The 27,776-nt window shown below is 30.9% G+C and overlaps 4 protein-coding genes across 4 annotated transcripts; 3 read left to right on the top strand and 1 right to left on the bottom strand.

Annotated features, from left to right (window-relative positions):
* Nucleotides 1-4,022: 4,022 nt before the first annotated feature.
* On the bottom strand, nucleotides 4,023-4,823 carry LOC145742586 (GTPase Era, mitochondrial-like). The gene has a single exon (XM_082560366.1). It carries the CDS (start codon nucleotides 4,821-4,823, stop codon nucleotides 4,023-4,025), a length of 801 nt encoding a protein of 266 aa, XP_082416492.1.
* Nucleotides 4,824-5,948: 1,125 nt separating this feature from the next.
* On the top strand, nucleotides 5,949-6,514 carry LOC145763848 (activated RNA polymerase II transcriptional coactivator p15-like). The gene has a single exon (XM_082575384.1). It carries the CDS (start codon nucleotides 6,158-6,160, stop codon nucleotides 6,509-6,511), a length of 354 nt encoding a protein of 117 aa, XP_082431510.1. The 5' UTR covers nucleotides 5,949-6,157; the 3' UTR covers nucleotides 6,512-6,514.
* A 263-nt stretch (nucleotides 6,515-6,777) lies between these two features.
* On the top strand, nucleotides 6,778-9,045 carry LOC145763847 (large ribosomal subunit protein mL66-like). Its single transcript, XM_082575383.1, has 5 exons — nucleotides 6,778-6,895; nucleotides 7,035-7,066; nucleotides 7,300-7,404; nucleotides 7,818-7,941; nucleotides 8,622-9,045. Exons 1-5 carry the CDS (start codon nucleotides 6,787-6,789, stop codon nucleotides 8,837-8,839), a joined length of 588 nt encoding a protein of 195 aa, XP_082431509.1. The 5' UTR covers nucleotides 6,778-6,786; the 3' UTR covers nucleotides 8,840-9,045.
* Nucleotides 9,046-9,376: 331 nt separating this feature from the next.
* On the top strand, nucleotides 9,377-26,690 carry LOC145763365 (integrator complex subunit 1-like). The gene is made up of 41 exons (XM_082574799.1): nucleotides 9,377-9,472; nucleotides 10,241-10,403; nucleotides 10,738-10,934; nucleotides 11,290-11,473; nucleotides 11,648-11,734; nucleotides 12,063-12,210; nucleotides 12,373-12,589; nucleotides 13,014-13,142; nucleotides 13,373-13,520; nucleotides 13,848-14,024; nucleotides 14,280-14,377; nucleotides 14,451-14,612; nucleotides 14,744-14,943; nucleotides 15,169-15,413; nucleotides 15,789-15,895; nucleotides 16,042-16,283; nucleotides 16,345-16,465; nucleotides 17,257-17,340; nucleotides 17,507-17,613; nucleotides 18,027-18,263; nucleotides 18,371-18,551; nucleotides 19,025-19,222; nucleotides 19,411-19,608; nucleotides 20,020-20,190; nucleotides 20,447-20,588; nucleotides 20,759-20,860; nucleotides 20,991-21,106; nucleotides 21,179-21,373; nucleotides 21,436-21,547; nucleotides 21,947-22,038; nucleotides 22,491-22,603; nucleotides 22,678-22,741; nucleotides 22,815-22,990; nucleotides 23,097-23,290; nucleotides 23,503-23,642; nucleotides 23,834-23,935; nucleotides 24,562-24,735; nucleotides 24,953-25,093; nucleotides 25,496-25,672; nucleotides 25,813-26,016; nucleotides 26,083-26,690. The coding sequence occupies exons 2-41, from the start codon at nucleotides 10,256-10,258 to the stop codon at nucleotides 26,356-26,358; spliced, it is 6,306 nt and encodes a 2,101-aa protein (XP_082430925.1). The 5' UTR covers nucleotides 9,377-9,472; nucleotides 10,241-10,255; the 3' UTR covers nucleotides 26,359-26,690.
* The last annotated feature ends 1,086 nt before the right edge of the window (nucleotides 26,691-27,776 follow it).

Here is a 27,776-nt window from a genome sequence, read left to right as displayed (position 1 = left end):
GATATTGCTGATTCTTACTGCGTTGTGGGAGATTGCAAATATAACCTCAATCAATATAAAGAAGCTTTATCTGATTTCCAAACTTCACTTGAAATCAACCAACAAATTGATGACAATCCAACTAAGAGCAATAATGTTGCTAAGTGTCATTTTTGGATTGGAAATTGTAAATATGAGATTGGTCAATATAAAGAAGCATTATTCGATCTCCAAACTTCACTTGAAATCCACCAACAAATTGATGACAATCCAACTAAGAGCAGTAAAGTTGCTAAGTGTCATTATTGGATTGGAAATTGTAAATATCAGATTGGTCAATATAAAGAAGCATTATTCGATCTCCAAACTTCACTTGAAATCCACCAACAAATTGATGACGATCCAACTAAGAGCAATAATGTTGCTTATAATCATTGTTTGATTGGAAATTGCGAATATGAGCTCGGTCAATATAAAGAAGCATTATCTGATTTCCAAACTTCACTTGAAATCCACCAACAAATTGATGACGATCCAACTAAGAGCAGTGATGTTGCTGACGATTATTATTGGATTGGAAATTGCAAATATAAGCTCGGTCAATATAAAGAAGCATTATCTGATCTCCAAACTTCACTTGAAATCCACCAACAAATTGATGACGATCCAACTAAGAGCAGTGTTGTTGCTGATTGTCATTGTGCGATTGGATTGCGTAAATATGAGCTCAGTCAATATAAAGAAGCATTATCAGATTTTCAAGCTTCACTTAAAATCCACCAACAAATTGATGACGATCCAACTAAGAGCAGTAAAGTTGCTGATTATCATTATTGGATTGGATTGTGTAAATATAAGCTCGGTCAATATAAAGAAGCATTATCTGATTTCCAAACTTCACTTAAAATCCACCAACAAATTGATGACGATCCAACTAAGAGCAGTAATGTTGCTGATCGTCATTATTGGATTGGATTGTGTAAATATAAGCTCGGTCAATATAAAGAAGCATTATCAGATTTTCAAGCTTTACTTAAAATCCACCAACAAATTGATGACGATCCAACTAAGAGCAGTGATGTTGCTAATCATCATTATTGGATTGGAAATTGTAAATATCAGCTCGGTCAATATAAAGAAGCTTTATCTGATTTCCAAACTTCACTTAAAATCCACCAACAAATTGATGACGATCCAACTAGGAGCAGCAATGTTGCTGATCGTCATTATTGGATTGGATTGTGTAAATATCAGCTTGGTCAATATAAAGAAGCATTATCTGATCTCCAAACTTCACTTGAAATTCACCAACAAATTGATGACGATCCAACTAAGAGCAGTAATGTTGCTAATTGTCATTATTGGATTGGAAAATGCCAATATGAGCTCAGTCAATATAAAGAGGCATTATCCGAATTCCAAACTTCACTTGAAATCCACCAACAAATTAATGACGATCCAACTAAGAGCAGTAATGTTGCTAATTGTAATTATTGGATTGGATTGTGTAAATATAACCTCAGTCAATATAAAGAAGCATTATCTGATTTCCAAACTGCACTTGAAATCCACCAACAAATTGGTGATGATCCAACTAAGAGCAGTTATGTTGCTGATTGTAATTATTGGATTGGATTGTGTAAATATAACCTCAGTCAATATAAAGAAGCATTATCTGATTTCCAAACTTCACTTGAAATCGACCAACAAATTGGTGACGATCCAACTAAGAGCAGTGATGTTGCTAATTGTAATTATTGGATTGGATTGTGTAAATATAACCTCAGTCAATACAAAGAAGCATTATTTGATCTCCAAACTTCACTTGAAATCCACCAACAAATTAATGAAAATCCAACTAAAAGCAGTGATGTTGCGAATCGTTATTTTTGGATTGGTGAATGCAACCTTCAATTGGACAACAAGGCTGAAGCTCTTAAAAACTTTCAGATCTCACTTGATATGAACGAACAGTTTCCAGAAACTGAGAAAAACAAGGAAAACATTTCAGTTCTCACCTCAGGCATTGAGCTATGTAAAACAGAAATAAAAAATTCCAAATCAACCTAAAGCAAAAAAAAAATTAAATTATTTTGTTAAGAATTGAAAGTATTAAACTTACTTAATTTGTTTTAATATTATAAAATATTTCAAGTAATCATATTATTTTGTTTTTTTACTTTAAAAAAAAGTTATTTAAATATTTTGCTTCAGAATTGATTTTAATTTTGTTCTTTTAAACTAACTTGGTTTTAGTGATGTCATAATAGCTTTAAATTTAACAATGAATCATGGAACATTAAATTTTTAAAAACATGATTTAAATAATTTTGTTCTAACTTTTATATTTAGTTTGTTTTATTCCTAATTATTATTTTTAAATGTTGATGTACTTTTATCTTTCTATATATCTGAGTATAAATTGTTTAAATATAGTGTATATAATGCTCAAGTTTGCAAATAATAATTATTTACTCGCTAATATTTTAAAAAGTTGATGTTTTGTTTAGTTTTTCGGCAATTTTTGTGCTTTATATATAATCTAATTCTTTTTAATTAACGATGATTATGTATTTCAGGTATTAAGGTTTATTTAAAAGGTTAAATTATTAACTTTGATGACATCACAATACCCCCTTGTTCCAACAATCATGATTTAAAGGTTTTTATCTTTAATATTTATTATCGTAATTTAACTTGTATCTTTATAGTTTTTAACAACTGATAATTAATGGTTTGTAATAATTTTAGGTTTATTTTATTTATTGGTAAAAACTTTCAACAATTTATATTTTTGTTTTTAGTTTTTCTCACATTATGAAAACAAAAAATTTCTAGAAGTTGAAATTACCAAGTTGGTAATTTAATTATTATTTTATATTTAAAGTATCGGCTGGGTGGTGTAGAAGTCAGATTACTTGTTACACTACATGAGGTCATGGGTTCGATCCCTGATGCTGTAGCTGCCTTAAATAAAGGTGCTTTGAACAATTTAAACTCCTGCTTAGCCAACATTTAATCAGCAGCATAATTATTGGGCAATTATAATTAATAATATCGCAAACTGTGAAAATGAACTTAAGACTGGGTTGGAGTAACAAATGTAAATCTATGTTTGGATCGTGAAGTTGACCTTCCCACATCGATGAAGTGATATAAAAAAATTATTTTAAACAACATTTGGCTTTTACTTAACTATGTTTAGTATTTAAAAACTGTGTAAACCTGGTGTTTTTTATATTATTTTGACAATAATACTAAGACTGGTTATTTTAATTCATTTTAAAAAGTTGGTTCTTTTATTAACATTATTTTTTTGTGATTTTTTCTAAAATATTGGATAAACTGACCTTATTTTAAAGCAATAACTAATTTATAACCCTGAATAAAACAAATAATTTTTAATTTTAATATCACTTAAGAACTAATATTCAATGAAATTAGGTTAACTAAGTTGAACAAGAAACCAGGGTTTTAGTTAATCTATTAACTATGCACAGCTCTATATAAACTACTAAATAAACATGAAATAACAAAATACTTTCTTTTTTAGAGGTCAATGTTTCATATTACTGTGTTATGAGGTTGAAGATGTTTGTTGAAGGTAACCAGTTTGAGATTAATTATTAAATATTTGTTGCAATATTTTTGGTGTTGGTGTAGTAGTAACACATCTACATTTAGGTGGTTCCCCCAGGGAGTTCCCCATCAACTTCATTCAAGAAAGATCAACAACAACCCTCAATCACCTTTCCTAGCAACCAGGTCTTCAGATTTGCCCAGCAACCAAGCTTTAAGGTTACCATGACAACAGGAATCTTCAAATGACAATTTAAGTTTTTAAAACTTATTTTTTTTGGTTTTTGTTTCTTAAATTGTTTTAGTTTAATTTTGTTTTAAATCCATATTTTTTTGTAAATTGTTTTATTTGTGGATTTGTACTAATAGGAATAACTAATTTTCACAATTTTGTTTTATTTTTGATTCACTTTTCACGATAAACAATAAATTTATTTTGACACAAACACAAAAACTTTAAAATTTTAAATTGGTTCATTTCTATGATAAACAACAATATAAATCTCAATCTCTCCGTTATATATTTCATAAACTCTTTTCTTCGCCCCAAATATCAACAATTTCCGACCTCGGTTAACAATTCGTGCATGATTGACTTTACTACAAACTAAATCGAATGTCACAAATAGTTTATCCTCGATTTCTTTCCAGTACGAGATCCGAACTTGGGTCAAGTACGGGATTTCATGAAGTAAATTATCGAGCATTGATGACCTCATAATGTCTTGGAGTAAATCAAAAGGTGTGACGTCAGTGATCATTTGATCATGATAACGCCATTGTCTTGGTCGTGCCTCACTGAGCAAGTAATCACGGAGTTCGTTAACAACTTCATTTTTAAGCGCTGATGTCACAAACACCTCTTTAAAACCCGGCCAACCGGAATGATGTCGTAGCTGGTTTAAAATTTTAAATTCAGTTTTATTTTCGGTGTTTATCTCGTCCGGACTTTTTGTGCGATCAATTTTTGTAATTGTCTCGATCACTTCGCTCTTGAGTGGCGGTAATTGAATCGGGGTTAGGACCCTGGATTTGGGTTTTTGGTGCCCACAAGGTCTCCCGTCCACAACCCCACAGGTTGTCTTCTCTATGATGTTAAACACGTTGCTACGGTGAGATATTTGGTCGATTTTATTGAGGACGAGGATCGAGGGAATCTCTCTCTTCCTCAAAAGTTGGAGAAGAACCTCAGGTTGGAGACAACCCCTGCTTACTCTCCGTGAGGATAAATCAGCAACGACTAAGCACAAATCAGGGCGACTCATCGCTTCGCCACTTAAACCATAACTCGTTAAGTTTTTATGTCGGCATGACGACCAAAACCGAGAGGCAATAAAAGTTCGTTTGTTGTAAAGCCGCTGACCTTCTACGTACAGGTTACGTGGCTAATTCTCGTTAAGGGCGATTTTAGAGTGCATTGTTTAAAGTTGACGCCCGTTGTAATGAGAATAATTGTTGTACGTGTCCGGTCAATGACATTGAACTAGCTTAAACTTAGAATAGATTGTAATAGGCTTATTACAATTGATTCTACAGTAATATTGGTTTAAGAATATATATGCCACGAAAAATTGTGACTTTATTTATATAGTAACAACAGCTGTTGAACCAGCAGGTCACGTGATTGTAGTTGTTTTTGTACAGCACGTGCAAAGTTTGGCCAGCTTTTAAAGAATACGTCGTTGTTTCAACATTATTTGGACAAATAGTAAACATAACTGAATTCCTAATTGTTTAGGTAATAAAGTATTTATTGTTGAGTGTTTTTAAACAATCAGAAACAGCTGCTTTTATGGTGACGGTTAATATTTAAGGTTTAGACATGTATTGAAATTCTAAAATACGGGCAACGAGCTGACGGATGCGGATAGTGTGGGACCATATGTAAACGTTAATAAAAACGTGAAATGTGCGGCGGAATTGATGCAAGAATGACTTTAAAGGTCCAGGGATGATGCAAGAATGACTTTAAAGCCGGCAGCATGGTGTAGTGGTAAGAACACTTCCTACACCACCATAAGGTCGTGGGTTCAATCCCCATTGATCTCATGCTGTAGGGCGCTTAAGTAAGGCGCTATAAACGGTATAAACTCCTGCTGAGCCAGCACTTAATCAGCAGCATCATTATCAGGAATTATAATCTATAATATTCCAAATTGCCACAGGCAACTCGAGACTGGGTCGGGGGACTGATGTTACTTTATGTTTAAGTCGCGCATTCGACTTTCCCACATCGAGGATAAAGATATATACAAAAAAAAGTGCAGGGGAAGATTAGGGCAATGTACAAAAATAATTCCACCTCTTTCCATATTCAACAATTTTTTTATTTTTTTACAATTTTTTTTTTATTTTCTCCTGCATCTCATACTTTAGTATTATTTAGGTGTTGCAATAGGATTGTTAACAATAACAAACTGAATTTGAACTAATAGCTAGCACATTTTAAAACTGGTATTTGATCAAATAAAATAAATGTAACTGAAATGTTATTTTTCACTTGAAGAATAAACTAACGTTTTTACACTTACATAATATAAATAGCGATCTATGTTTTGTGATTTTAAATAGGGGGGTGTTAAATAAAAAAGAAATAAAAATGCCGAAAAAAGATTCACTTACTTCCAGCAGCGATTCCGATTCGGAAAACGAAAAAAAAATTAAAGCAAAGTTGCGGAAAGAACAAACGAATAAGCGTAAAGCACCACCCGATGGTCAAAGTTGTGCGAAACAAAGTAAATTGGGGCCAGACGGGAAAATTGCGCTCGGAAAAATGAAATTTGTGACCGTTCGAGAGTTTAAAGGAAAAGTTTTGATCGATATTCGGGAGCATTACGAGAAGGACGGCGAATTTAAACCGGGGAAAAAGGGAATCAGCCTCCAAGTGGAGCAGTGGAGCAAGTTTAAGGAAAGTATTGAAACAATCGACGAAGAAATTCAAAAGTTTTGTTAAAAACATTTTTTCAAATGTTTTAAGGGATTACTTTGTTTGTCAAAACTTTTCTTGTCTTTAGTTTTTATTCTGATTATTATTTGACTTTGACTGAATAGTGTAAAAAAATGACCATTTTAAGTTTTAAGTCGGATTTCTAAGTTTCATTCAACTTTTGTGTGAAAATGTTTTATGTTAATCGTAACTTCTTTAATTTGTTTAAATATTTTAAACGTTATTTTGTTTTCGTTTAAATTCTGTAAAAAAATTGATTTTTTTCAGGTATATTTTATAAGATGTTGTGTTCAATTAAGTTAATTAAAAGTTTAGCAAGAAGTGTCAATCAAATAACTTTGACAGCTGTCAATCAAACTACACTTGTGTCTAGAAGAAATTACAGGGAAAGTAAGAAATATAAGTGGTCAAAAATTTTATTTAATTAGTTAATTAACAATTGGTTTTCAAAACTAACTTTAATAAAATTTTTGGTAATTTTTTTTACAAAAAAAAAATTTTTATTCTAAAAATTAATTAATTTTTTTAGTTGTTCATGAACAAAATGAAAAAGTAACAACAGTAAGTAAAAAATTAGATTAATCTAAAGCTAAAAATTTTAAAAATAGATTTATATTTAAGGTTAGTGGACAATATATGTATGACCAATTTATAGGCCTACAAAATAATTAAAACTACCATTTGTGGTGTGTAGGTAAATAATCACAAAAAAAATATTAGTTGAGAGTTGCAACCATATTACAACGATTATAATTTAGACTTGACTAGTTTTAATATATTTGTGAAATAATCAGATTAAAGGAGTTTTGCACGAAGACCAGGGAGGAAGTGAAGCTGAAAGGCACAACCAACTTGATTCTTGCCCACTTAGAAGTAGAGGAATTCAAATCACTTATGAGGTCACAATTGTTGTGTTATTTGTCATGAATGTGAATCTAATAATCTTATATTTGTTGGAAAATAAAAAATAAAATTTTTATCCTCATTGTTGGAAGGTCAACTTTCAAAGTAAACATAGAGTAACATAAGTCACCCCCTGTACCCTTTAAGTAAGGCGCTATAAGCGGTATAAACTCCTGCCGAACCAGCACTTAATCAGCAGCGTAGTTATCAGGCAATTATAATCTATAATATCCCAAACTGTCACAGGCAACTTAAGACTGGGTCGGGGTAACAAATGTTACTCTATGTACAAATAATTATAAACATGATAACATAATCTAAGTAGCGCACTTAGAGAAACTGTGTTGGAACGCCATGTTAACTTTGTATTGTAGTTTTAAGACCGAATTAAATAATCTTTTGTTTTCAGGATGTGTTGATTTTGCGTCAATTTTTGAGCGACTCGGGACGAATTTATCCTCGATCTGTGACTGGACTTTGTGAGCGGGAATTTTATAAAGTTATTTCCTGCATTAAACAAGCTCAACGAGCAAGTAAAAAATGTCTTTTTTTTATTTTATTAAGTCCATTCTAAAACTGTTCTTAGTTTAGTATGTTAACTAGAAAAAATAAATAATTTTTTTTTGTATATATCTTTATCCTCGATGTGGGAAAGTCGAATGCGTGACCTAAACATAGAGTAACATCAGTTACTCTGACCCAGTCTCGAGTTGCCTGTGACAGTTTGGGATTTTAAAGATTTTAATTGTCCTGTGATTAAGCTGCTAATTAAGTGCTAGCTCAGCAGGAGTTCGTACCGTTTAAAGCACCTAACTTAAGAGCGCTACAGCATGAGATCAGTGGGAATTGAACCAATGACCTCATGTGTGGTGTAGAAAGTGTTCTTACCACTACACCATGCTGCTGGTAAATTTTTTATAAATATCAAGTCTTAAATTTGGCAAAAATTTTTTGTATTTATTAATTCTACAGCGTATTATAAAGTTAAATTTGTTATCTTGACCCAGTCTCAAGTTAACTTTGGCAGTGTGAAATATTATTGATTATAATTAAACGATATTTAATTTGCTAATTAGTTTCTAATAAGGACAAAGTTGGTATTGTTTATTGGTAATTACACAAGGAAGCTGCAACATGAAGGCAGTGGGAATCGAACCCAGGACCTTTTGTAGTAAAGCCAAGTATCACCTACTTCAAATTTTATAACTCTTAGATATGCTTCCTGGAGAAGCTGAGCCCGACACAACAGATTGGAGAGGGATCGAGGTCCCGAAGTTGAATCGATATTTGACCCGCTACGATGTTGGGAGCAGAAAACCTGTTCGGGGGAGGGTTGTGTGGTACACTAAGATGCCGTTCAAGGTCGGGGATAGAAGGGTCACTCAAGACGCCCCCAGGGTTGCCCAGAAACCAATGCGTGATTCACATTGATCTTATTTAAAGGCTTTTATTTAATAACTCAGATTTTCTGCCGTGTTTTTACCAAAATTGTTTGGTTTTTGATAAGGGTCGAAAATTGATTTATTTATATTATGTTTTTGTCTTTTTTATTATTGTTGAATGTCTTATGCTGTATTATACTTTGCTTTTGTGTTACTTTCTATTTTATTTTAGGTAAAAATACAAATTTACTGTTCTTAAAAAAGGAAACATTTATTTATTACAGTAACATGATATTGTGATATAAAGAAGGTTTTTAAAAATAGAAAATAACGATATTACTAGTATGCAATAGATTTATTTTGGGTTTGTTTGGAATATAATTTTGTGGACTAAATTTAACCTAAAGTGAGGATAAATTAAAACCTAAAAAACGCAGGTTTTATTCAGTTAAAATATTTAACTTTATTTTATTTGGGTAAATGTATTTTAGTAATTAAAAATTTAAATATTGAGGATAAACTTTAATCCGGTAACTAAAATGTTTATGACGTAACAGGCATGGCAAAGTTCAAGGGTCATGTTTATGTTTTACCGTGATGACAAATTTTTTTTTTTAGGATTTATGTTAAAAGTAATTAAACAACTTTAAATATCGTTCAAATATTTTGATGCAGTGCAAAGGTAAATTAGTTAGGTCGTGAGTTTATTATAACTGTAAGTAATGTTTTAAAAAGGTATCGTTCTTGAGCCCCACAAACGATTAAAGATTGCAGGAAATGGGATCAAATCTTAATTTTTGGTTTCCATATTTCAATGCTTTAATATTGCTAAATCCTGGGACGTTTCTTTATATTTATTTATCTTTAAAGTGGAAAAGTCAATCTCACAACTTAAACATCAGAACATGAAGTAACTTTGTTACTCTAAGACTCTGACTCAGTCTTGAGTTATTTCTAACAGTTTGAAATATTATTGATTATAATTGCCCGGTAATTAAGCTGCTGATTAAGTGCTGGCTTAGCAGGAGTTTATATTGTTTATAGCGCACTACTTAAGGGCGCTACAGCATGAGAGCAGTGCAGATCGAACTCAGGGCCTTATGTAGTAAAGGCAAATGCTCTGATCACTGCACCAAGCTGCCCAAGTCTGGAAAGTGGGGCAGCGCGCACGCACAAGATTTTTTTCGATGAAAAAAACGCACGCTTGAAATTAACGTTTTGCACGCCTGGTTTTTAAAAAAATTGCGCATGTACAATACTGACGCCTTGTATATTTAAGCCAAATTACAATAAAACACGCAAAAAAAAACATGCGTGCACGCGTAGACCTAAAATTGTGGTACACGCGGTCACGCTATTTTTAAGCATGCTCGTCTCGTCGAAAACTGCTGGACGCTGCCAACTGTAAAAAGTAAAAGTGATTTAAACATTTAACTTTGTTTTAATATAGAAAGAAAGTAAACAAATGTCCACAATGAAGAAGACCTCTGCCTCAGGATCACGTCGGATCGCCCGTACTTCCTCTTCCACAAGACCGACTCCTCCCACTGATCTTATTGCTCTTGGAGGAAAACCGAAGAGTGAGAGGAATCAGGACAACGGGAATCAATTCAGTAAAAAATTTAACACATTGTTCAGCGGCAAACTAGAAATAAATTAAATTTAGGTTTTTCTAAGTGGGGTCCAACTAACCCCAAAGGTTAGGTTAACTGTTTATTTGGAGTTGCTTAAAGCCGACAATAAAACACCTTTTACTAACCCCAGCTTTCTCTTCTGGGAAATGTATTGTTCTGTACGATCTTTGTGGTCCTGTTTAGTAATTAGAAGGACTTTTCTAAAAAAAACTTTTATTTTTTCTGTTTAATTAGTGGTTAAAATGCTTTATTATTTAATTCCAACACTCGAGAATATTTCGAGTTAATTTAAAATAAATCCAAATCTTTTTAGGATCAAATCATGCAGCAGCGTTGCCGTCTCAAAAACGCACCAAAATAATCGCTCCTACTCACCACACGATGTCCTACCACAACAATCGAATGTCTCCGACAATTCCTGAACCTTCAGCTCCATGCCTCGATTGCCCTCCATGTGACCTTGTGTCAAAGGTCAACAAGAATCTTGATCAACACCCAAGTCAAGTTGAGGTTAAAAATTCAAAAATTTTAAATTTTTTTTAACGAGAATTAATTAATTTTTTGAGGCATAATTTAAGTCAGTTTGTAAAATTTAGTAAACCTTTTTTTAAAGTTGTTTTATTAATTAATAAAAGCTTTATTTTTGGTTAATATATAAATAAATTTAAACAGGAATGCTAGTGTAATCTATTAGTAAGAGTTGTTAAGTTTTAATCCTTTTAAATAAAAAATCTTAATATTTATATTTTTAAGTTAATGAATATGTTTAAAATAATCAAAATCATATATTTAGTGGTTTTAAGGATTTTTATTTGTGTTTTTAGTTAAATTAGATTATATCAATTAAGCCTTTTATATTTGTTAGGGTTACTTATGTGGGGCCATTAAGAACCTGAGATTGAATCGGGGAAAACCAGACATGGTTTTAATGTTGTCTCTCATGTATTTGGTCAAACAACGTCCCGACATCTTCCAGGATGACTTTGTTGTTGAGAGTTTGGTGTCTCTCTTGAAGAAAGATTCAGCGCTTGATTACAACAAATTTAAAAGTACGTCTTTTCCTTATTCTTAATCTGAAACGAATTTTTAACTTTTGTTTACTGATTTATTTTCTTAAAACAATAAAGATATAAAATTCCCGAAAAATAAAGCTTAAAATGTTATTTTTTTATGTTAATTTACTTTATTAGTTCACAGAATTAATATTTTTTTACAATATTAAGATAATTGCACGGTTGCTATTCTGTCTTGTAATCTTCTTATCACAGCATTTGAGGGCAACGAAAACTGGCCGACCATTCTAATGCATGGTAGGTTTAGAAATAACAAAGTGGAATTGTAATGCTCAATGTAATGCTTAGTATAGTTACATAAACATTTGTTTCAATGCTGTTTAAGTAACACAAGAATTAAAGTAATCCTGGTTCATATTTTTTTAGTTTTTTAAACTGATGTTATTGCTTATAAAAACTAGTTATTATGCTTTAGGCTTGGTAAAGGCAAACTTTTAATAAGTGGCATTTTTAAGATAAGATTTCCAGTACTTATATTATTATTTACCTTAATTAAAATCAACTTAAGCATTTTCTGTTATTGTGATTAAAAATCATAAAAAACAAGAGTTAAAAATTTTTTTAGTTTTTTTGGAGGATAGTTTGGGTGATCGGGTTTGGGTCGACCACCCTCGCTGTAAAGAGTTTGTCCTCAATTTATCAACTGCTTTCAACACAAGAGGGGGTCAGAAAGAGGAAGGCGATATAGTTTGCAACGAAGAAATTATTTCCAGGTAGAAATTGGAAGAAAAAAATCTACAATTTTTGAACATTTTTGTAAAAAATAAAAATAAATATCAAAAAGTTCTAAATTTGGTTTAAAACTTAATTTAAACTGTGACAAAATAAATTTTGTTTATCGAAAAGTTTTAGAATTTATAAATTATATTTTTCAGATTTGATTTTAACCTTGAAAACATCCAAAATCTTGTGATCTCGATCCTCAAAGATCGGTTGTCACGACGACAACCCGAGCAAGGGGGAAGTCCCAATGTTGGAAGAAGTTTGATCAAAACTCTGGTGACCTCGTGTGGTGTGCAGGAAGTTCGAAAGATGGCCGTCCAGAAACTTGAGATTTGGCTCCAAAACCCAAAACTGATGAAACCAGCTCAGGTGAGAAATTTAATATTTTTATTTATTTTTTTTTGAAAATTTTTATTTTTTGTTTTTAAGCAAATACTTGCTCTAAACTTTTTCTCTAAAACTTTCATCCTGTAGTGGTAGAAATACTTGGTTTTACTACATGAAGTCCTGGGTTTGATCCCAACTGCTTTCTTGCTGTGGCACATTTACATTAGGCACTACAAACAATGTAAACTCCTGCTAAGCAAGCACTTAATCAGCAGCTTAATTATCGGGCAATTATAATCTATAATATCCCAAACAGGCAAAGTCAATTTAAGACTGGGTCGGGGTAACTGATGTTATCTATGTTGAGGTTGTGAAGTCGACCTTCCCACATTGAGGATAAATATTTACATTTAAATTGCTTTTTGATTCAAATTGTTGATTTTAATACAAAACTTTTATTAATAAGGAGTTGTTGATGTCAATTTGTTTGAACTGCTGTACTCACTCACAAGATGACATCGATATTATCGGGAACTTAACCAAAATGAGGCTAAAATCAAAGTTGTTACTCAACCACTATCTGCTCTGCGTTAAGGTAAAATAATTGTAAACATTTCGGTTTTTAAACTTTATTTTTTTTACTAAAAATTCTTTGTTATAATTGTTAAAATTTTTTATACTTTTAAATTGGACATTTTATTTTAATTTTTAATTAATAATTAGATTACAAAATGCATGGTACTTTGTGAATAAGCTATTAAAGTTTATTTTTTCAACTTGTTTTAATAAAAATCTTTGGACAAAACTGTTAAAATTTTTCCACAGGAGCTTATAGACAGCCATCCAGACAACCTCAAAACTTTGTGCAGCTATGTTCTGTTTAACGAACTTTCCAACACAAGAAATCCGAGCAACATGGCGATCGTGGTTTCAATTCTCACTCATTATCCAGAACTTGGAGCCAAAACTTTGGGTGGGTTTTAATTTAGTTGTCTGGTGTAGTGGTTAGAACACTTGTTACACTTGTTGGTGTAGTTGTAAGAACAGGCGTTATAAACAGTATAAACCCCTGCTGAGCCAGCACTTAATCAGCAGCATAATTATCGGGCAATTATAATCTATAATATTCAAAGGCAACTGGCAAAGGCAACTTAAGACTGGGCTAGGGTAACTGATGTTACTCCATGTTTAGGTTGTGAAGCCGGTCTTTTTACATCGAGGATAAAGATATATAAAATAGAGGTTTTTGAATGTTTTTCTATACGTAAAAAATTTAAGATTTATATTCTTATTTTTTCAGCTTCTGTATGTCAAGACTTGCTGCTCCAAAAGGAGGATTATCTTCGAGCTGTGCGTGCACTCATGCGTGAAATAGTACGTGCTGTCAAGCATAACATCGAGTTTGTTGTGTTCGCTCAAGCGTTAATGCAAGAACCCGACATGGAAAAATATTTGAACTTGGATCAAGTTCAAAAGGGTTTTTAATTTTTTTTTAGTTTAAATTAAAAAAAAAATTTTATGACAATTATTTTTTAATTTTTTTTTTTTTTTAAAGAAATCTTAAAGTCAGTTTATTTAAAATACTTGGGTGTTTATCTGACTTGCACGATCACCAATATTTTTAAAATTAATTAAGTAGTTTTCGAGATATTTTGATTTAAAACGAAAAAAAAGAAAAAACTTCTTAAAAATATTTTATTAACACTGGTTTAATTTTAAATATTTATTTCAGATCGTTTTGTGGCTTCAACTTGTGATTTAATTTGTTTAACGATGCTCTTAAGTTTCACCCCACAACTGAAGGAAAATCAAGCTATCCTTACTGGAAAGGTTGTTAAACATGAAATATTAACAAATTTTTGTAAAATTTTATGATTTAACGATTTTGATTATTACATCACAGAAGAAAGTGGAATCGCCGATGCATGACATAACTGAGACCATGTCAGAGTTCCGACAAAATATTGCTCGCATTCAACACGACTCCCTCTGGTGGATTCACGTCGTTGTTCCTAATCTTCAATCGAGGACAAACTCGCAAGACTTTGTGCAAATTATTTTCAAGGTTTTTTAAATTTTTTTTGTCTTAAATTAAAGCAAATTAATTAATTAACTTTTATCAAAAATATATGCCTAATATTAATTAATAAATTAAATAATCGCAATTTAATTAGTAATTAATTGAAATCTTTTCAGCTTTTATTTATGAAATCTGCCGACACCTACCACACCCGTGACAACTGGCCACCTGACACCGAGCGTGCCACGTTGGTGAAAATGTGCCACGATGTGCCGGTGCTCGAGGGCTCCATCATGAGGGTGGCAGCGATTGGGTTATCGGGGGAACACCCACTTCCCCCTGCTGAGGCCCTGGACATTGTTGGACAACTCATCAGGTTGGGAACATTTATTAAAATTTTAAATCAATTCTGAGCAAAATTGAATTGATTTTAAACCCATTGGTTGCTTGTTTGTTTATTTTGCCAAACAGGAGTTTTTTTTATTTTGCATGCTTTTAAATTAGAGATAACATAAATATATTATTATTATAAAAAAATATCACTTGCAGATATTAAAAAATTCAAAATTTTAAAATAAATATTTTTCTTATATTTTTATAGGAGAGCAGGAATGTTAACTGATGTGGGTGCCCTTGATGTGTCACGGTCAGATCTGATTGACACATTGTTGTTACTATCCCAATACCACCACCCAGACAACATCCAACTCCCCCCCTCCTACATTCCCCCCTCTCTTGCTATAAACCAACTTTACTGGAACGCTGTTCAGAGTATTCTGATCCTGGTTTGCTTTAATCCAACTTCACTGGGACATCAAGCTTGGACCCAGTACCCCATGTTGAAAGGTTCTTATACATTGTTTTTATTTACCCCTGACTTAAACATAGAGTAACATCAGTTACTCCGACCCAGTCTCGAGTTGCCTGTGGCAGTTTGGGATATTATTGATTATAATTGCCCGATAATTATGCTGCTGATTAAGTGCTGGTTCAGCAGGAGTTCATACCGTTTATAGCGCCTTACTCAAGGGCACTACAGCATTAGATCAGTGGGGATTGAACCCACGACCTCATGGGTGATGTAGCAATGTTCTAACTTACCAGAATGTTGCTGATTTAATTTTAATTAGTTAATTAATGTATTTCTGGTTTTAGATTTAAAATTTAAGTTGTAACTTGACTTGTTTTATGTTTTATAAACTTTGAATGTTTTTTGTTTAGTTTTAATGGAAATGTTGATCGTAAATCGATTTGTTTATCCTCCGGTGACTATTGTAGATGAACACTCGAGGGGGCAAATGATTGCTAAGGAACACCAGATGGCAGCAGTAAGTCATAAACCAATTTAAAAATTTGAAAATTTTGATACAAAAATTTTAATTAATTTGTATAAAATTAAGGTTTAAAAAATTTAGATTTTAATTAAAATATTTTCTTAAAAACGTTAAAAATAAATTCTGAAATTAATTTCCAGGTGGAAAAAAGTGAAGTTCTAGAATTTGAATCCCACCTTGCAGCTGCAACCACAAAACTTGTCGTTACCGAGCAAACTTCCCTCTTATTGGCTCAGCTTGTTGCTATGGACCCACAAGGTCATCCTCGGCGACCACCAGAGCGTGTTCTTGAGCACCTTGAAGCTTTATCCTTAAAGTTAAAGCTCGGAGTTTTACTCTGCCGCTCGAGGGAGCCAGATTTTCTTCTCGACATAATCAACAGGTTTGGGAAAATAAATTAAATTTTTTAATTAAGTTTTTATTAATTAACAAAATTAATTAAGACACGACGACAAACAATCGATGAGTTGGCTTCCTGACCTTGTGACCTCTACCAAGGGCGACGTCGGACTTTTACCCGTGCAGTGTCTTTGTGAGTTTCTATTGGTCCACAATAACAACCAGGTATGATGTCATAATAACAACCAGGTATGATGTCATAGTAACAACCAGGTATGATGTCATAGTAACAACCAGGTATGATGTCATAATAACAACCAGGTATGATGTCATAGTAACAACCAGGTATGATGTCATAATAACAACCAGGTATGATGTCATAATAACAACCAGGTATGATGTCATAATAACAACCAGGTATGATGTCACAATAACAACCAGGTATGATGTCATAATAACAACCAGGTATGATGTCATAGTAACAACCAGGTATGATGTCATAGTAACAACCAGGTATGATGTCATAATAACAACCAGGTATGATGTCATAGTAACAACCAGGTATGATGTCATAATAACAACCAGGTATGATGTCATAATAACAACCAGGTATGATGTCATAATAACAACCAGGTATGATGTCACAATAACAACCAGGTATGATGTCACAATAACAACCAGGTAAGATGTCATAATAACAACCAGGTATGATGTCATAATAACAACCAGGTATGATGTCATAATAACAACCAGGTGTGATGTCATAATAACAACCAGGTATGATGTCATAATACCAAGGTGACTACCAAAGCTGATTCTTTAATATTTCAACAATCAGTTAATTTTTTCATTTTATTTCAAAAAATTCAAATTTTCACCAACGCTCAAAAAAGGTTTAAAATTAACTCGCAGTGAAAAGATGTTTTAAAGTAAAGTTTTGCGGTGGTAAATAATTTTGTGTAAATAAAAATAAGTTTAAATCTGTCTTTAAACAAATAATTAATGATGTTGTTAAGGATGAAGAGGAAATGCAGACAAACGAGTTAGTCGAACAATTAAGGAAAATAATTAACGGGGAAAATGTGGAAGAAACTGCTCAGGTGGGAATTTAACTTCTTATATTTATAAAATGTTGACATGTTAAATAATTTTAAAAATGTTTGTGATTATTAAATATTAAGTCATTGTGAAGTTAAGTGAGTTTTGATGTTTTAGGTTGAAAGTTAATTTACTCTCAATGTTTAAAATTTGATTTAATTTGCTCAGGTTTTGAAATATTTCTTTAAACGATTAAGTTCCCCTCAAAAAATAATTCGTCAAAAATCTCAAATTTCTCTCAAGCTTTTGCTCCAAGATGAACCTGAAGGAAATAAGTAAGTTTTAGAAAAATATAAAACTTGAGTATTTGAAATAAGATTTAACTTAATTTTTTTTGTATTCACTCACCCTTGATGTGTTGGAAGAATGACTTCACGACCTAATCATAAAGTAACATCAGTTACTCCAACCCAGTCTTGAGTTGACTTTGCCAGTTTAGGACTTTATTGATTATATTTGCCCGATAACTATGCTGCTGATTAAATGCTGGCTCAGCAGAAGTTTATACCGTTTATAGTGCCTTACGTAAGAGGGCTACAGCATGGAAGCAGTGGGGATCGAACCCAGGTTGTTTTGGGTTCCATACGTCCCTTAAAATTATTTATTGTTCTATTTTCATATAAAAATTGCTAGAACAATTTTTATTCCTTGTTAAAACAATTTCATTAAAATAAATTTTTTGTTGTAGCTGGCTTTCCAACAACTTAGTGAACATCTTAAATTTTCATTTCTACAAATTTGAGATTTTTGAATTAATTCGAGAATCAGTTTTGGTCGAATCCAGCCCTCAAATTGTTGCTCTTTATATCAACTTCTTAACCAATCAGATTGAAGCATTATTAGCCAATCAGGAGGGAGAAATATCAGCCAATCAGGAAGCTTTATCAAGGGTTACCGAAACTTTTTCAAGATTGTTTATCGATCGGTGAATTTTTATTTTTTGTTTAAATAATTTTAAAAATATTTAAAGTTGTTTTTGTCCAAATATTAAAAAAAAACAGAAAGTTTAAAGATATAAATTTTATTTTACAGTAAAACAATTGTTGATGCCATTACTAAACAAAAAGTTGTGGCACATGTGCCACAAAACACTCTGGCACATCAGTTTATGACCTCTGTTCTAAAGGTCATGACTTTACATATAGAACATGCTAAGGACCAGCAAAGGTCAAAACAAGAAGGGGGAATACCCTGGAATGATTCCCAAAACGAAGTGAGTTTGAAAATAAAAATTTGTTTTTGTTTAAAATTGGTTGCTTAGCTTTACTGACAGCATGGTGTAGTGGTTAGAACATTTGGCTTTACTACATGAGGTTTGAGTTTAAGACCCACTATTTCTATGCTGTAGCTACCTTAAAGGGAAGTGCCATAACAGTTACAAACATACAGTTTATAAACTAACTCAATTATCGGGCAGTTACAATTTATAATATCCCAAACTGGCGAAGTCTACTCGAGACTGGGTCAGAGTAACTGATGTTACTCTATGTTTAGGTCCTGAGGTTGACCTTCTCACATCAATGGTTTTATAAATAGTTCAAATAACTTTGCTGTGTAAGATGTATTAACAAGCTTCCTATGTTGTTGGTATAAACCTAAAACTTTGGTTTCTGTTTTTTGTCAATGGAAATTATTATTTGGTTTATGATTTTATTTAAATTGTTGAATATAAATCTTTTGTTGTAGATATTCGTGGAATGGAAAAACAAGTCGACCATTTTTAATATTTTGGTTCCTCAATCGTGCATTTTATTGCTTGGGTTTGGCTCCCATTTATTTGGGGATAAACTATTTATGGAGAGCATGAACGGTTGTGAGTTTAAACAAGTTTATGGGAAGTTGTTGGAGATGTGGATTGATCAGAATGGATACGTTGTTCCAAGGGTAAAGTTTTAATTGATTTTAATTGTTAAAATCTAATTATGAAACATTAATAAAAAAAGAAATATTTTATTTAGTTTTTGACAATATATTTACTTTTTTGTAAATAAAATATTTGATAAAAAAATAAAACTAATTAAATAACTAATTACTCTTTTAATTACAATAATTTATTAATTTTTAATTTTTAGGTTTATTTGGTGGACACTCAAGAGGAAGCTATACTCATTCCTGATTGGTTGAAATTAAGGATGTTAAAATCACCCAACTATGACCCCATGACCTCACGGTTGACCTATGCTGGAGTTCGTGACCTCTCGGTCGAGCAATTAATTTTATTTCTTCAATCTTTCGGGATTTCAGTGCCAGCGATGGATTTGTTGCTAGAAGTAAAATATTCAATTAAAGTTATTACTTTAAGTTTTTTTAATTTACTCAGATTGAGGATAAATTAGATATTCCACATTGGGGGTCAATTAAATTGCACACATTGATGATAAAGCATGTAAACCCACATTAAGGATAAATTAATTTTTTTTATCTGGTTTTAATTAAATTTTATTATTTATTTATTTATTGGGTAAAAAAATATACCTCCCACATTAAGGATAAATTAAATTACCCAGATTGAGGACAAATATAATCACTGACATTGAGGATAAAATAACAAACCCCCGTTAAGAATAAATTTTATAGCCCCTCTATCAATGTAATATACCACATTGAGGATAAATAAATTTATCCACTTTAATGGACGATTTAATATAAACACATTGAGGATAAACTGAATTATTTTTCAGGTACTTGACTCCCGGAGTGAATTAGACCCGGACCCAATATTGAGGATAACTCGAACAAACCACGAATATTTGTTAAAATTAATCAACGTTTTGTCCACTAGGGGGTGCAAGTTTGGTCAAAAATTTAAAATGTTGTTGGAATCAAAATCGGGTCGACCTTCAGTTATCAAGGTTAAACATGCTTTTTACTTCCTCTTTAAGTTAATTGTAATTTTTTTAAGATGCGGTTCTGTTTAAATTAAAAAAAAATATAAATTAAATTTTTAACATATTTATTTAAACTATATTTTTGACACCAATTTATTCAAATTATAAAATTATTTTTTTTTAAATAAAATATTAAAAACCATTAATCTAAATTTTTATATTATTTAAAATGAAAAGTCGGTAAAATATTTTACATTAAAAACTGATTTTTAATTATTAGAGTGTTCCAAGTTGCGTGATTGATTTAATCGATGATTCAAGCTCTGATGAAATGATTGTTGATACTGCCCCTAGTGGTGGAAATGTGGTTCCGCCCGATCTCAAATCTTTAAATGTTTTTATCAAGCAATTGTTTTCACAAGGTCAATAAATTATTAAAATATTTAAAAATATTTTTATAAAATTTGGTAAATAAATTCATTAAAAAAAAAAATTGATTTTAAAACAATTTTGGGAAAAATTTGAAATTATTCCAAATTGTATTTATGTAAATAAAATTTCACATTTTTTTCATATTTTTAAAAATATTTAGAATTCAAAGCTGAAAGCTGGCGAAGATTATTACAAGCTGTCAACAAAACACAAGTCCCGCCCACTCTGATCAAAAATATTATTCTAGTGTTGGACAATGAAGGTGATTTAACATTTTGTCATTTCAACGTATAGAAATATGTTAAATATTTTAATTAATTTGTCAAAATTTATTTTAGATAATTTCAAAATGTTAAAAAATTTTTTTTTTTAACTTTTAAATTTATTTTCAGCCAACCAATCAGATTTGTTTAAATTCTCAACGCGGTGTTGTTGTTTGTTGCGTGCACTCAACCGTGCAATCTGTTCAATTAAGCAGAACAACAAATTAGTCGACAAGTTTGAACAGGTTTCATCAAATTTCAAATTAAAAAAATTAAAAAAAAAAAAAATAAAAAATTAAATTTTTTTTCTTTTTTAGTTGATTTCAAAAATAAAAAAAATTGCACCTGACTCTTCGGTGACCCCGCTTCATTGCTTTCTGTCGTCATGGCAACAAGGTCACACCTCAGTGAACAAACAGAGTTTATCCTCGAAGCCCGATTGGTCGAAATTAGAGGAATTCTTGCGGAACCAACTTGCTTACCTCGACAAAGACGAAGAAATTAAAACAAAAGTTCGTTTCTTGATTTCTTAAAAATATTTTTCTTGTTTCTATTTATTGAAATATTTTTGAAGGTCGGTATCGTGGCCCAGATATTATTGGAGGAAATTGGCCACCGTAGGGCGCTTGTGAGCAAGGGAAAAACAACGAACAACGATGTTTGTTTCACCAGTGTTGCAACAACCGGTAATTCTAAATCAACTTCAAAGAAATATTGCCGAAAGTTTTATTTATAAAAATGACAGAAAAATGTTTTTTAATTTATAGTTAAACTAGTTTATATCCTGCCATACAGTCGCCATTTTATTTGTCATAATATGGTCACAACTCTTAACTAATATTTGTTCATGATAATTTACCCATGTACCCCAAACAGCAGTTTTAAATACTTTGTAGGCCTAGAAATTGGACACAAATGGACACATAATTTATAGGCCTACAAAATAATTAAAACTCTTATTTGTGGTGCACAGGTGAATTATTGCTCACAAATTTTAATTTTAAGTATTTATAAATCGTTCAACAAACTTGATTACATTTAAATTTATAGTCTTGTAATTTGTTATTAATATTACTTCCACTCAGGTTTATTAACAGATTGGCTCCAATTATTGGATCCTGAGTTACTCGTTCATTCCCCAAACTTGCAACGAAAACTTTTGTTTGAGAATTCTAACGTGAGTGTTGCCAAGTAATTATATACAGTGTTGCCAATTAACTATAAACAGTGTTGCCAACTAATTTTTACAGTGTTGCCAATTTATTATTTACGGTGATATCAATTAATTTTTACAGTGTTGCCAGTTAATTATATACAGTGTTGCCAATTTATTATTTACGGCGTTACCAATTAATTTTTACAGTGTTGCCAATTTATTATTTACAGTGTTGCCAATTAATTATTTACAGCATTGTCAAAAAAAAATAATTTTATACAGTGTTGCCAATTTATTATTTACGGTGTTGCCAATTAATTTTTACAGTGTTGCCAATTAATTATATACAGTGTTGCCAATTTATTATTTACAGTGTTGCCAATTAATTATTTACAGCATTGTCAAATAATTTTATACAGTGTTACCAAAAATTATTGTAAGTTCAGCCAGTGTTTTCAGTTTATTTTTTTTAGGCAAAGTTTTCCAGTGTTTCCAACCGATGTTATTTACTTTCACTTCTGGTCGAACATTGTTGTTGGGAAACACTGCACAGCTCCATCAAGTGGTTATTATCTTCCGACGAAAGGTTTGTGATGTCATTAATAAATTATTTAAAATCAAATTTCACCGTTTTATAAATTTATTAAATTTAATTTTTAGTATTGAAAAAATTGAAGCAACGACGGTTTTGGATTTTTTGTGGGTGATTATTCAAACACCCAAGGTAGGCATTTTTATTATGGTAAACACTTTAATTTATTTATGCTAAAAATTTAAAAAATTTTAATTTAATTTAGATTTGGCAAGGTCGTGAAAATAAAAACACTAGTCTCAAAGAAGTCGTACTCCAATTAAGTTCTGTCCAATTCTCAAGGTTATTGACCTTTTTGGTGCAAGCAACTGTCAATGAAAAGGTCAATGACCTCATGTTAAATGGGGTCTCTTATTTGGATTTATTCTCCGTTTATTTCAGGTAAAGTTTTGTGACAAAAAAATTTATTATCCTGATTATTTAATTAATTAATTATTTAATTACCTCCACAATTTTTCTTTTAATAATTTAAAAATTTTATTTTTAGCAAATTTGGTCAAGATAATTTATCTGACTCAGAAATTGGAAAAATAATTTTGTTTGTTCTTGAAAACTTAAAAAGTTCCACGAATAATAAGATTTGGTGGAACTTATTTGCCCAACTTTATATTTTAAAACCTTACAATTCCACCTGGGATCGTTTAAAGTTGTTCCATGATTCAAGTTTCGGGCAACTTCAAAGTAAGATTTTAAGTTAAATTTAAAAACTTTTTAAAAACAAACATTTTAATTTTTTTTTAATTTGACATATACAGTCCAATTTGAATATTTTACAATTATGCTGTTTTTTAGTTTTGTTTCTTTAAAATAATCTAAATAAAAAATGTCTTACTGTTAGCTTTTTTTTATTCAATTAGGTATAATATTGATGACATAAACTTAATAATTTTCAGATGAAATAAAATTAAGTTTTGATGAAACGAACAAATTCTGCTCGAAAGTTTCCTCTGTTGAAGTTGGTTCAAATTGTTCGACCGATGTTTTTATTTCCTCACTTTTTAACCGACTGGGTTACGTCAAATCTAAAAGCAAGGTGATACCTTCATAAATTTATTATTTTATGCAAGTTTCAGGATCATTCAATATTTACTTTTTTAATTAAAATTTTTTTAGCCAAATTAACAAATTTGGAATAATTTTAAAAACTATTCCAAAAAAATTTATTTTTGTAATATTCCATGATTTGTACAAGCTATATTTATAATTTCAATAAAACCTTTTTAGATTGTGAGCAACATGGCTCTATCCAACCTGGACTCAGCTTATGATGCAAACCTGATTTTAACAAAACTTTCAACTTCTCGGCCTTTCTTGTTACTCAGACAGGTAAACATTAATTTTGTTTTTTTGTATATATCTTTATCCCCGTTGTGGGAAGGTCAAATGCGCGACCTAAACATAGAGTAACATCAGTTACTCTGACCCAGTCTCGAGTTGCCTGTGGCAGTTTGAAATATTATATAAATTATAATTGCCCGATAATTAAGCTGCTGATTAAGTATTGGCTTAGCAGGAGTTCGTACCGTTTATAGCGTCTTACTCAAGGACACTACAGCATGAGATCAGTGGGGATTGAATCCACAACCTCATGTGTGGTGTAGCAAGTGTTTTTATCACTACACCACGCTGCCTGGTTTTTGTTTTCCTACTTACATATATTTACAGTTTACTTAATCTAGTGCTTAAAAGGAAAATAAAAAAATATTGTTTTATAGTTATTAAAGGAACATAAACAACTTTTTAACACTTGTTATTATTAATTTATAATTTGTTGTCTTTTAATAATGGTAACTGCTCATTGAACTGGGTTAGTGAACAAAAATTAAAATTTTAAAACTTTTTACCAAATTTTTTTTTTGGTATTAAAAATGATCTTTGGGTTTTCAGTTATATTTAATCCTCTATGAAAAACTAGATACAAATAAAAAAAATTATTATTTTGATTTTTATAGCTCCCCCTGCTGGCCTCGATGTTGAAAGGTCGAACTCGGCACGATTTCACTGAGTTCAAAGTTCAACATCATCTTCCACTCCTGCTCAACTCTGTACTGTTGATGTTAAAGTTAGTCCCATATTTGTTCAGCCACACTGATCATGTTAAAGTGATCATGGATATTTTTTGGCAGGTAAGAATTTAAAAGATTTTTATTTTTTTTTAAATGTCCAAAAAAGTAATTCAGATTATTATTAGAATAAATAATTTGTTTATAATTGTGAATTAAACTAAAATTAAAAGTGTAAAATATTTTAAATAATAAAGAATTTTGACATTGGATGATATTGTTGGCTTGTTACAAATTTGTTAAATTTAATAAAATTTCAATTAATTTTAAATATTTTTAGATGATTCGAAATTATTGTCATCGTGCTCGGAGGCAAATGATGCCAGCATTCCATAAAACATTACTGCTGACTCATCATTATTTGAACTATGACCCCAACAATGCCGTTCCATTACTTAGCAAATATACCAACACCCTAGTGGTAAGATTTTTTTAAATTTCCATAATTTATTTTTTACAAATATACATTTATCCTCGATTTGGGAAAGTCAAATGCGCGACTTAAACATAGAGTAACATCTGTTACTACGACCCAGTCTCAAGTTGCCTGTGGCAGTTTGGGATATTATAAAGATTATAATTGCCCGATAATTAAGCTGCTGATTAAGTGCTGGCTCAGCAGGAGTTTATAGCGCCTTACTCAAGGGTACTACAGCATGAGATCAGTGGGGATTAAACCCACGACCTCATGTAGCAAAACTAACTATTTTTTTACAACCCCAAAATTAACCCCTACACAGCTAATGTAACTAAGTTTATGTAAATTTTAACAAAAATTAATTAATTTAGTAATTAAAACTTTTAATATTTCAAATAATTTTAGCAATTATCTGTGACCTATAATACCCATGACGAATATATTCAACTTTTGACCCCACTTATTGCCATAACAACCAGCAGGGTCATAAGGTCACCACTAGTTGTCAATCAGGGTTTGTCCCACAACTTACTTTATCCTCAATTCCTTAAACAAGGACAAGACCTTGAGAATATTTTGCAAGTTTGTAATTTATTTTTTATTTTAAAATGTTTGGATTTCTTTTTCTTTGTCAAATTTTTTTAAAGTTTTTTTTTAATTAAAAAAAAAATGGAAAAAATTTTTAAAAGTGTAAATTTTTTTTAAATTAAATTATTTTTTAGGTTTTGTTGGATTTTGATGAGTCATCGCGTCGTAAAGTAGATGACCTTTCACCTTACATAGATGACCTTTGTGCTCTTGTTCAAAACAATCTTGACCCTGAGGTCAAAAGGTCAGCGGTCACGGCCTTACTTCGACATTTTCGAACGAACCCAGAGCTAGCTTCAACAAAACTTCTTCCAATTTTTATTTCAACAAACTTTGAGGTAAAAACTTGAAATCAAAACTTTTAAAAAAAAGTTTAAAAAAAAAATTTATAATTTTCATTTTAGACAAACGCAGCAGAAAATTTTCCAAAGTTGCAATCCAGTGATGACGTCACACGCAGTATATTGTATGACGTCACAACCACATCGCACGACTTATTGTCGTTTTTACCTGACGTCACAATCCTCTGTCGCGAACGCTCGGTTCAACTTCTTGGCTCAATTTTTGACTCCGGCGTCGAATCGACTTCTGGGAACGAAGATCTTTGTGACGTCATAGCGAGATGCTTGTGTTTGTTGCGAGGACTTGACGAATCTGACGTCACTCCCAAACCTGTTTAATTTATATGACGTCACATTTAAATATTATGACGTCACTAACTAAGTTTTTTATTTAATTGCAACAATCTGACAATAAATACAATTTATTATGATGTCATAGAGTTTTATTATTTTCACATGTTTTTGAAAGTAAATACGCGCTAAAAATAACTTTGTGATGACGTCATCATTAATTTCTCGGCTCCAAACCTAATCAGTGCTGACACATAATGCTTGTTTTTTATTTTAAATTCAAACTAGCATAGTAAAAGCATAGTAGTCTAAAACATTTTTAAATTTTTTTTGAATTATTATTATTTGTAAAAATTATGACACTTTTATTAAATTTTGCATAAATTTCAAATTTGAAAAAATATTTTATTCGATTCATTTTGGCCTAACTAACATTCAAGATAAAACATTTTTTAAAAATATTAAGTAGAACAAAAGTTACAGCAACTTTACGTATGCGTTATACGCCTATGTGTGACGTCATCAGTATATTAATATTGGGGTCAATTTTTTTAGAATAAAAATTCAAATTTTTAAATCGAGTTTAGGATATGCCATTAATAGCGCGGTAGTCTAAACAACATATTCACAAAATATTATTTTAAAAAAATATTATTTGTAAAAATTATGACACTTTTATTAAATTTTGCATTATTTCAAATTTGAAAAATAAATATTTTATTCGATTCATTTTGGCCTAACTAACATTCAAGATAAAACATTTTTTGAAAATATCAAGTAGAACAAAAGTTACAGCAATTTTACGTATGCGTTATACGCCTATGTGTGACGTCATCAGTATATTAATATTAGGGTCAATTTTTTTAGAATAAAAATTCAAATTTTTAAATCGAATTAAAGACATGCCATTAGAAGCGCGGTAGTCTAAACAACATATTCACAAAATATTATTTAAAAAAATTATTATTTGTAAAAATTATGACACTTTTATTAAATTTTGCATAAATTTCAAATTTGAAAAATAATTATTTTATTCGATTCATTTTGGCCTAACTAACATTCAAGATAAAACATTTTTTTAAAATATTAATGAGAACAAAAGTTACAGCAATTTTACGTATGCGTTAAACGCCTATCTGTGACGTCATCAGTATATTAATATTGGGGTCAATTTTTTTAGAATAAAAATTCAAATTTTTAATTCGAATTTAGGACATGTCATTAGAAGCGCGGTAGTCTAAACAACATATTCACAAAATATTATTTAAAAAAATTATTATTTGTAAAAATTATGACACTTTTATTAAATTTTGAATAATTTTAAATTTAAAAAATAATTATTTTATTCGATTCATTTTGGCCTAACTAACATTCAAGATAAAACTTTTTTTGAAAATATTAAGTAGAACAAAAGTTACAGCAATTTTACGTATGCGTTATACGCCTATGTGTGACGTCATCAGTAT

Source organism: Corella eumyota, chromosome 1 (assembly GCF_963082875.1).
Source record: "Corella eumyota chromosome 1, kaCorEumy4.1, whole genome shotgun sequence".
Classification (NCBI taxonomy): Eukaryota; Metazoa; Chordata; class Ascidiacea; order Phlebobranchia; family Corellidae; genus Corella; species Corella eumyota.
The sequence above is the reverse complement of the archived record's forward strand: the minus strand, read 5'-3'. Positions and strand labels throughout refer to the sequence as shown.

What these genes read in the sequence shown, in the direction of transcription:
- LOC145742586 (XM_082560366.1), bottom strand. Translation starts at nt 4,823, where the DNA reads ATGAGTCGCCCTGATTTGTGCTTAGTCGTTGCTGATTTATCCTCACGG.
- LOC145763848 (XM_082575384.1), top strand. Translation starts at nt 6,158, where the DNA reads ATGCCGAAAAAAGATTCACTTACTTCCAGCAGCGATTCCGATTCGGAA.
- LOC145763847 (XM_082575383.1), top strand. Translation starts at nt 6,787, where the DNA reads ATGTTGTGTTCAATTAAGTTAATTAAAAGTTTAGCAAGAAGTGTCAAT. An exon ending in GAATTCAAATCACTTATGAG is followed by an intron (nt 7,405 to 7,817) that starts GTCACAATTGTT and finishes TTTTGTTTTCAG; the next exon opens with GATGTGTTGATTTTGCGTCA. An exon ending in TAAACAAGCTCAACGAGCAA is followed by an intron (nt 7,942 to 8,621) that starts GTAAAAAATGTC and finishes TATAACTCTTAG; the next exon opens with ATATGCTTCCTGGAGAAGCT.
- LOC145763365 (XM_082574799.1), top strand. Translation starts at nt 10,256, where the DNA reads ATGTCCACAATGAAGAAGACCTCTGCCTCAGGATCACGTCGGATCGCC. An exon ending in TGATTACAACAAATTTAAAA is followed by an intron (nt 11,474 to 11,647) that starts GTACGTCTTTTC and finishes TACAATATTAAG; the next exon opens with ATAATTGCACGGTTGCTATT. An exon ending in ATTGTTGGACAACTCATCAG is followed by an intron (nt 14,944 to 15,168) that starts GTTGGGAACATT and finishes ATATTTTTATAG; the next exon opens with GAGAGCAGGAATGTTAACTG.